The 9,825-nt window shown below is 38.2% G+C and overlaps 1 protein-coding gene across 2 annotated transcripts; it reads left to right on the top strand.

Moving 5' to 3' along the window:
- Positions 1-1,059: 1,059 nt before the first annotated feature.
- Positions 1,060-9,620, top strand: LOC119894704 (monocyte to macrophage differentiation factor-like). Of its 2 annotated transcripts, XM_038707369.1 has the most exons (8): positions 1,060-1,495; positions 2,362-2,443; positions 2,533-2,693; positions 3,568-3,642; positions 3,741-3,842; positions 6,968-7,037; positions 7,659-7,728; positions 7,827-7,969. In XM_038707369.1, the coding sequence occupies exons 1-8, from the start codon at positions 1,464-1,466 to the stop codon at positions 7,835-7,837; spliced, it is 603 nt and encodes a 200-aa protein (XP_038563297.1). In that variant the 5' UTR covers positions 1,060-1,463; the 3' UTR covers positions 7,838-7,969. The 2 variants fall into 2 exon arrangements, with proteins under 2 accessions (XP_038563297.1, XP_038563288.1); XM_038707360.1 differs by lacking the exon at positions 7,659-7,728 and having other exon boundaries at positions 1,063-1,495; positions 7,827-9,620.
- Positions 9,621-9,825: the final 205 nt, after the last annotated feature.

The raw sequence follows: 9,825 nt of genomic DNA, 5'->3' as shown, positions 1-9,825 counted from the left end.
AATGCAAGTGTCTTGATGGAGGAGCATTATTAATTTAAATGTCTTAGTAATAATTATTATAATAATAATAATAGTATAATAATCTTTATTTATAGAGCACTTTTCACAACAATGTTACAATGTGCTTTTACAAGAGACTATAAAACACAAATAAATAGCAAGATACACGGTAAAAGCAGGAAGAAACTTAAGAAATTAAAATACAGTTAAAAGAAAAATATAATAAATAAATAAATAATTAAAATCAACTAAAATCAGTAAAGGCTTCTATAAAAGTATGTTTTAAGTAGGGACTTAAGGCAGGCAGGTAGGTACATTTATTGTCACAATATAACATGTTATATAATGAAATTGAGCTTTGTAACTCCCTTCTGCTACATAGAAGAATATATACATTAATACAGAAGCAATTATAAAAATGATAAGAGTTCACTGACTCAGCCTCCCTGATTTGGCTTTGATAATGGCTTGTATTTAATTAATTAATTAGGAATTTTAAACAGACATTTACGTTGCCAAAGCAAAATAAGGTATAATAATAATAAAATAAATGTAAATAAATCTATAAAGCCTAAACATTGCAACATTTTTTATATATATTATTAATATTATATATTAAAGCAGTAGTATACATTTTTTGACCATTATAAAAGCCGTTAGTTCTAAAATATGAGAAGGAAGCAGTTTTGCGGTTGATTTTCCTTTCGCAAAGCAAGACGCGAAAGAGTCTTCAAACATGCAAATACAATCACAAACGGGTCACTTAATATAAACAGAAACCACTTCCTACAACACACAGAAAAGAGAAAGAGCTGAAGATAAACCATTTCACATTATTTCTATGTTTATTTATTAATTTACCTACGTTGTGTATTTGTTCGTTTGTCATAAACATTGTCCAGAATGTGACTATCGGGGTACTCTACACGACTCCGCCTACCTAACACGTGATTGGCCAGTTTACCGGTCGTCTCGCTTCTCATTGGCTCAAGCCGCTGTCACTCGACATCTCACCACCGTTGGGCGGTGTGGCACGAAACAGAAATCATATTTTTTTTGTGAAGCGGCTCAGCAGGGAGCAGACAGTCATTGACCGGTGTAGCTGCGAGCTTGCGGGGGTCTTTTCGGTTTGTCCCGGCTGGCGCTTATGGCTGTTTCTAGCTTGAAGAAGAGGCAGTGAGCCAGTATTTGTTACAGAATGTTTTTAAGAAAAAGACTAAAACTGTGCCTTTGTAGCAGGAGTATTAACGCCGCCGCCGGTGCCTTGTGGCTGTAACGTTAGTGAAAGTTAGCTTATGAGTGGCATCACGTTAGCTTGACTAGCTAATGCTAGGCCTTCCGTTTCCTTTTGGTTCTTCAGTACAGGTTATTGTTTTATTCTTCCCTTTGTAAAGCGGGGTTTTTGGTAGCTATTTTGTTTGCAGATCTTTTGCTTTGCTCCACGTGGTGAGTAAGACGCTGAAATGAAGGGAGTAACGTTAAACAGCTTTCAGAGGTGGGTGAAATCAAGAAATCTCGCTGTAAAAATAATGTTTGGGGCTGTCAAATATTAGAGATTGTACTCAACCATATATTACATTTAGAGTACCAGATAATTGCGGCATCGTCCGTTGTCAGCTGAGGTTAGTGACCTTATTCTGTTGCCATAACAAAACAGTTAAAGCTGTGTGGCAATATCATAAACACCGAGTTTGATTATAAAACTTGTTTAAGTGATTTATCAAGGACAAGTACCACTCATTCTCTGGTTATAGCCTCTCAGATATGTGAGGATTTGTTGCTTATCTCTGTGCATATAATGCACGAACTGAGTGTCTTTGGGTTTTGGACTGCTGGTCAGACCAAACAAAACACTTGAAGAGATCATCTTGGCCTTTGGGAAATTGTAGTGTGACATTTTATTGACTAAATAATCAAACTACATGTTATTTTCAGCTTTAAGAGTAAGGCTATCCAGTACAAGAAGCTGTACCTGAAATGATAATGCATTTATTATTGTCTGTCAGTTACCTTCAAGCATAGTTGTGAATATAACATTATGTTTCAGGCAGTCATGCTCAAGGTACTATCATTGTATGTAATTACAGTTACAGTATGATGCTTCAGTTTCTAGGTAGAGGTAAAAGTGTATTATTTATATTTCTCTGCTTTTATGTATGATGATGTGACTTGGTTGCTGTAACAACTCTATCACATGTTATACCTGTAATACATTTACCTTTAGTTGGTTTATGTTCTTCATTGTTCTGAATACTGTAATATATTTTGATAAGGAGAGAACCACAATGATGGTTTTGTTGATAAGAAGCTCTACAGTGCTGAATCAGCCGTCCATAGTTTCTATATTTGTGTGTGTTTCAGGTTCATGAACAGACGGGCCTCTGCTAACTGCCGCTACCAGCCCACCTGCTATGAGCATGCTGCAAACTGCTACACTCATGCGGTGAGTGGCTTGAATACATTTTTTAATAGAGATGACAAAATCTCAAAGGCGTTGTTTAATGGTTCTTTGGTTTCGTTCCGTTTGTGTAGCTCCTCATTGTGCCGGCCTTCGTGGGCATGACGTTGCTGCATCGTCTGTCAGACAACGGCTGGGAGAAGATCACTGCCTGGGTGTATGGCATGGGCCTGTGTGCCCTCTTCGTGGTCTCCACTGTGTTTCATATCATCACCTGGAAGAAGAGCCACATGAGGTGAGGAGGAGGAGCAGCGCAATGACAAACCATGCTGGCAGAGAACCAAGACTTACATGTACCAGTACAAGCTTTCATGAAAACCATATATACATACTTTAACATACATAAATCATGTGTGACGACTCAGACTTGTTACACAGACAAAAGAGCGAAGCAATGATTTACAATACAGCTGGAGCTTTGGAAGTTGAATATCAGTGTCCTCTCATGGAATAACAACATGACATTGATGCCTCACTGCTGACAGATATTTCACATTCTTTAGCTTCCCTCTGTGTCAGTGTCGTTATGACATGCTTAATGTTGGAGTTTTTAGGGATACCAGGACAATTACACATTATATAAGTTCCCAAGTGTTAAATGTTGTCTAAACACAAGCAGACACACACAAATTAAGTTAAGTACAGTCCAAAGCTGACTGATGTTTCATTTTAGTTAGGAAGTATTTGATCACATAATACATAAACTTGATAATGAATCTGACCAAACATTTTATACCAGCTTTCCGCACTTGACAGTTAGGTAGGTAGATTTATTTTGTCACAATATAACAGGTTATATAGAGTGAAATTGAGTTTGTAACTCCCTTCTGCTACGTAGCAGACAATATGCATTAATATAGAAGTAATTAGATGATACAGTATTAAGAACTGATACCCAGCCGTTCTGTCAACATCTGTGCTTTATGACGAGCTCACAATCAAATGAAACATTTGCGTAAACAAGGAAGAATAATGATACAAAGCCAGAATAAACATCATACTGTTTGTACTGTGATGTTCTTTTTTCTTTAATGCTGAAATCTGTGTTGCTTTGCAATCTGCTTTGCTGTGACCGAACAAGAAATAACCTGTTCACCTGTGTGTTTCAGGTCCGTGGAACATTGTTTCCACATGTGTGACAGAGTTGTCATCTATGTCTTCATTGCTGCCTCCTACACACCTTGGTAAGTGTCAGAGGGCAAGGGGGAGTAAATGCTCAGAGGGGCTGGAGCCATATATAAAATCGATGTATATGCTATTCTATTTTCTTTTTTCTACTCAGGTTGAACCTGCGTGAATTGGGCCCCCTAGCAGCACACATGCGCTGGTTTGTGTGGCTCATGGCTGGTGCTGGAACCATATATGTCTTCAACTATCATGAAAAGTGAGTTAATTTCAAAGTTGGTCAGTATGTATGTGATGATGGGAAGTAAAAGTTGCCATCATACAGAAACTATGTGACAATAACTGCCAGTGAGTCTGCAGCACCCCTTTGAAAAATTCCCCACAAGACAATCTAGTGAGAAATTTTTAAACATTGTTTTTGTTGATGTTTACATTTTGATAACAAATAATGAAACGATTAATCACTTTATGTGGAAAATGCAAAACAAAACTACTGGTTCTGGCTCCTCGAATGTGTTTAGCATCTTTTGGGTTTTGGAGTATTGGTTATTTTTAATGGTATTACATTTATATATGAAACTGAAGAATTGATGGAGAGAATAATCGACAAAAGAATTCATAATGAAAACATTTCAGTTGCAGAATAAAATAACCAAGCAAAATTACATTAGCAACAAAGACAATAAAATCAGATAAATCAAAACAGACTCAAAGTTTATCTTATGAAAAAGTACTTAAAGTCAAATTTTTTTGCATAATCCATATTAAAGAACATGTACATATTCTCACTCATGAGAAATACCGCTCTAAAAATTTTGTGTAGCATACCTCCTAGATTGTAGGTAAGTTTTAGTCCAAAGGCCTATGGGAAGTGAGTTCTCTCCCATCCCATTATACATTGTTTAGCCAAGTAACCAATGTCATCATCTGCACTTGAAGACTTTCCTCAGCTCATAAAATCTCTAAAGAGCCCGGCTATCATCAGAGTCATGAACCAGCTGTTTGAAATTCTGTTAAAAAGGTGATTTCACTCTCTGGCATCCTCCTAGGGCTGCTCAATTATGGCCAAAATTATTATCACAATTATTTTGGTCGTGATTACTTAAGATGACTTGAAAATTGAAATGCTTGTTATTAATTATTCTATATGTATTGCTCAAAAAATAGCCCATAAATAAGAAATAATAATTCAACATTATTAACTTTAGCATCTTAGAGACAAGTGGATGAACAACGCAGTGTTTGCTATTGCAATATCAGTCCAAATAATTGCAGTTAGATATATTTTCAAAATCGTTCAGCCCTACTGTGAGCTGAGGAAAAGTCCACTAGTGGCTGGGGTAATTTATGGTGTAAAATGCAATAGGCTTTAGCTAATAAAGTTGGCTAACAAGTTATAGCAGTTATAACCCTCCGTCATCTTCGCTCGAGCTGAACTGAAATAGCCCTAATCCCTCCTCTCTCTGTTGTTGTTTAGTGTCTGTTTTGATTCTTTATCCGCACACAGTTGAAAGTAAAGGGATAGTTTTTTATTGCCTGCAAACATAAAGCTCTTGAATAGGCCTGCATGGGAACTTTGCTGGGAAAAAGACCTTGTGCATGTCACAAGGGATGGAAATGGTCTGATGAATCATATATCTGTGTGGGTGTGTGTTTTGCATGTATGCAGACACAGACACTCACCAGTCTTCATGATTTTGCTTATCTAACTTGTGTGGATCCAGTTTCTTTGATCTTAAAATGAAAACACTGTTTAATAAACACATGGAATTTTACAGGAAGAAAACAAAACCATAAATTAAATACACTCTCATTTTATCGCCTGTGTTGGGAGTAACGCGCCTTCAAAAGTAACACAATTACAGTAATGTATTGCCTTTTGCTGAAACGCAGTAATATAACACATCAGTAATATTATACCTGTTACAATCTCAGTAACGCACGCTACAACACATTTTAACCTGAAGTTAAGTGGTGTTTTTGTAAAATAATTTATCAACACCGAAAACATTTCGGCAGCAGAAACACAAATCCATGAGTGAAAGAGTAACATTATTTTCCTGTTGCGGGAATCCGATGGTCGAGACTGGAGGCAGGCTGCAAAATACTGGGGGAGCTTGGCTCGTCTTATGAATCATGCGTAAATAGATTTCTATAGGCTACGAGTTTGTGCTTTAATGAATTGCTTTCATGATCAGAGAGACTGCTGTCAGTTCATCCCGACCGATCCTGTCGGAGTGTCGAGAGATTCAAATAATCAGTGACGTTATGCTGCTGAACCTCGGGCGTAAATGCACACAGCGTCTTTCTTAAAGGTATTTAAGGTGCTATTTCATCATCAGAAGATTTTCTGCTATTATGAACAAACTGCACTTTAATAAATAGAACTATAAAGCTCCAAATGTCCTGAAGACGAGAGTCTTCAGGACATTTAGCACACAGTTTGAGATCGGTGTTGTAAAGTATCTGGCCTTTCATCGCAAGCATGTTATACCAAGCCTGGATCTCAATCCTAACTGAACACTGTTTACAAAATTAGCCAGAAGCACCCCCAGACGTCGTTACTGAGGCACAGTCTTTTAATTGTGCAGATTGCAGAGGTGGGACCAAGTCATCGTTTTACAAGTCCGAGTCAAGTCTCAAGTCTTAGCACTCAAGTCCCAAGTCGAGTCCCAAGTCCAGACCGATCATGCCTGGCAAGTCCGAGTAAAGTCTCAAATCCAGGACCGTCAAGTCCAAGTCTTAAACTTTGAGTTTCGAGTCCTAAACAAGTCATAATGCCCCAAATGTAAAACCATTTCAAAAGTTTTTATGAGTTAAAAATAAAAATAATAATTATTGAATGAAGCACTAGCCTGTACAGAAAGAAGGTAGTCAGATTTTTTAAATCTTTAACTGTGTAACTTTAAGTCAGTTGGTTAATATTTAGGCTCTATAAAAGCTCCAGTCACTAAAATGGCAGCAACGTTAAGATTTTTTGTCATTAAGCCTCATCAAAACAAATTTTTACACGTTTGATAAGATACATTTTAATTTATGAACTGAGTTAGTTTGTGAAACATGAAATGTGAATGTGATGAATTTAAATGCAAATCATATCAGCTCTGTAAGTAACATCGGACATGTTTTTGTCACCTGCTTGTTTAGATTATTTCATTCTACTTTTTGTTTTACTTGACATTCTTTTAAGATACTGCTTATGTGGGGGGTATTTTTGAACTGTAGATTCATTGCTCTCTAGGTCTGGTATTTTTTAAACAGATTTGTTTGCTCTTCAGGTTCGGTAACACTCCCCACTCATGTGCTCGTGCCTGAAATGTGCTTAAAGAGGCATCCCTTTGACCTTGTTGTCAGTGAACGTGTTGTGTTGGTTTGTCTTTACAGGTATAAAGTTGTTGAGCTGGCCTTCTACTTGACGATGGGTTTTGCCCCCGCAATAGTGATAACATCAATGGTAATACTATTATTTATTAATATATTCACAGTCAGTTATTGTGTCATTTCTTCCAACCAGCAGCCCACATGCTGCTGCAGCAGGGTGGAGGTGTTAGGAGTGTGTTTTACTTCCTCTTCCTGTTGAAGGGGTCTGCAGAGTAATTTCAGAGAGTTCAAAGCAGAATGAGCTTTTATTAATAAACATATTGTTATCTAGGGTTGGGTATCATTTAAAATCTTACGATACCAGTACCCTTAAAGTGATACCGATACCAATAGAGTACTTCACTTGATACCTTGCATAGAAGCGGGTGTTGATGGTGCAGTGGATAAGATACATGCCTTTGGTGTGAGAGACCCAGGTTCAATTCCCCACAGTGACATCCACCAGTGTGTCCCTGAGCAAGACACTTAACCCCTAGAAATGCACGTAGTAAGTCTGTCATTGTATTTTGCACATTCTGTTTTTGTTCCTGCAATGCTTTTCATTTTACATTTCTCTGTACATGCCGTATTGTGTGTGCCAAATCGTACCGCTATATCAAAATGGGAGAAAATAGTTGCTAACAAGATTAGAATTTAGACTTTTTATGAGAATTTTCAACGTGATCAGATACTAATTTTCCGTTCTGTTGGACAGTGTTTGTCAAGAACACCTTCAAAAGTGCATAGTTTTTTACCATGTGAAGACACCTCATACTCATTCCACGGTCTGTATCAGTAGATTGATTAGTAGATTTTAGTGAAAGACGGCGTCAATCAGTTTTTGTTTATGTAACATTTCTCATTTGCGTCTTGTTTTCTGCAGAGCAACACTGAGGGGCTTCAGGAGCTGGCATGCGGTGGATTCATCTACTGCCTCGGTGTGTTCTTCTTCAAGAGTGATGGCGTCATCCCCTTCGCCCACGCCATCTGGCATGTCTTCGTGGCGCTGGCTGCGGCTGTGCACTACTACGCCATCTGGAAATACCTCTACAAGGCCCCCAGCGCCGATACCCTCCTCAAGTTGTGACCACAGCCAGGGCCGGATGCCGGTTCTCCACCCGCACCCTGTGCTCCTGAGCAGGGCCGCCTGCACACAGACTCTCTCAACTGCCCACTGAAGCTGCAAACACAGCCGCAAGGTTTACGAAAATAATGACCATGAATTGTTTACGGTTTTCTAAAGTGGAGAACAGGTTTTTCAGCATCATTATGACGACCAGAAGCTACTTTCAAAGCTGTTTTGTACATCTTCAGTCAAGGGGGGGGGTTGACTTTTTACAATAACCCTGGCACATCAATGAGTGTTTGAGACCTTTGATAACCGTCTTTTGTATCGCTTGTGAGTCACATTCCATATTGGGGTCATTTGTGCGTCAGAACCTGGCGATTCATGCTGGTGATGTGAACACTGGGGATTGAATGAGGTTCTTAAAATCAGTATGATGGGAAATTTCTTGAAACCATTTCAGCACCAAAAACCAAAATTATACTTTTTTTGATACAGAATTATAAACATGTTTCTCTACAAAAGTACTTTTTTTCATTTATTAAAAGAAACCAAATATCTCACAAGCAGCTGTATAAGAAGTTTGCCAGAGTAAAATTGGCAAAATTAGATTTAAATCATGAATCCTGTCAAAGAATAAGTACCGTAGAGAATGAATATGAATAGCTATTTGATGCCAACTTTTGATACTCTGTACCACAAAGTATTGAGGTTTCGATACCTCTACCCCTTGTAGCTTAATAGTGATTTGAAGTGTTCAGATCAGTGCTCTGTTGGTGGACTTTTCGATCAGGTAGGATGAAACGATAAGAAAAAGCTTTTGACAGAAGTTTGTTTCCCCGTTTTCTTTATTCTACTTTTACAACGATTACATCCTCAACCCCTCTGATCCAGATTCTCACTCTTTCCTACCCCCCCCCAATGCATGCTATGTTTCTGACCAGTATTTGAATGCAGTCGTAGGAGAACCTTTCTTTTCTGTAAGTATTTAGCGCCCTCTGCAGGTGGACTGGTGTAAGAAAGGGAATTATCTGCAGTTTATGGTGTGTGGAGGTGTAACAGGGGAGGAGGGAATTTGTAAATGAGCCAAATGATGAGAGAAAATCAGTACAGGCAGTATGATGAGATAGAATTTTTTCCACTTTATTATTAATGTGAACAATGTGCAGTAGAGTGTGGATGCACGACCTTTGTACTGTAGTCCAGTATTACATTTCCACTGACTCTCTCTCTCTCTCTGTGTTTTTGATTTGCACCACTAGACGGACAGTGTTTCCTGTCTGTATTCTGAAGCGGGTTTGATCAGTGGAGAATTAACATGTTCATGTTTTTGTCTTATGCTGTTGGTTTTGTAAATTTGCTCAATGGCTCATAAAATGACTTTTCTGTTGCTTTCCTCTTGTTGAAATGGTTTTCCTCAACCACTCTGTTTTGTAATGTTTGTATGTTCTACTCTTTGTTCTGTTCATTACATGATCCTGGCCTTTGCAGAGATAAAAACTGCTTCCTGTCTGTTCCACTGGCTGTTAACGGTGCTGCATATACATGAATGCTCCTCCACTATACTGAGTATCACCTTTCTAATGTGACAATAAAAATAATACCCCACGTCTCAGCCTCCCAACAAGCCTCATTCATAATGAGTACTCGTAGGTTTCCTTTTGAATTCTGCTTGTATGGAGTCTTGTTTTCAATTTCAAGTTCTCATTAGACATTAATTTCTTTCAGGGACAAAAAACAAACGGGAACCTTTTAATTAAATGTACGGTGGCTGTTGCACTGCCCGCTGATGAGTGAATTTGTGTTTGATACCATT

Source organism: Micropterus salmoides, unplaced genomic scaffold (assembly GCF_014851395.1).
Source record: "Micropterus salmoides isolate LMB-PRFRI ecotype aquatic unplaced genomic scaffold, ASM1485139v1 Ms_hic_scaffold_10, whole genome shotgun sequence".
Lineage (NCBI taxonomy): Eukaryota > Metazoa > Chordata > Actinopteri > Centrarchiformes > Centrarchidae > Micropterus > Micropterus salmoides.
Note: the sequence above shows the minus strand (reverse complement) of the source record. Positions and strands in the feature narration are given on the sequence as shown.

Bases quoted from the DNA above. Each gene is read 5' to 3' on its own strand.
- LOC119894704 (XM_038707360.1), top strand. From the start codon at position 1,464: ATGAAGGGAGTAACGTTAAACAGCTTTCAGAG. The intron at 1,496-2,361 runs GTGGGTGAAATC...TGTGTGTTTCAG, and splicing joins ACGTTAAACAGCTTTCAGAG to GTTCATGAACAGACGGGCCT. The intron at 2,444-2,532 runs GTGAGTGGCTTG...CCGTTTGTGTAG, and splicing joins CAAACTGCTACACTCATGCG to CTCCTCATTGTGCCGGCCTT.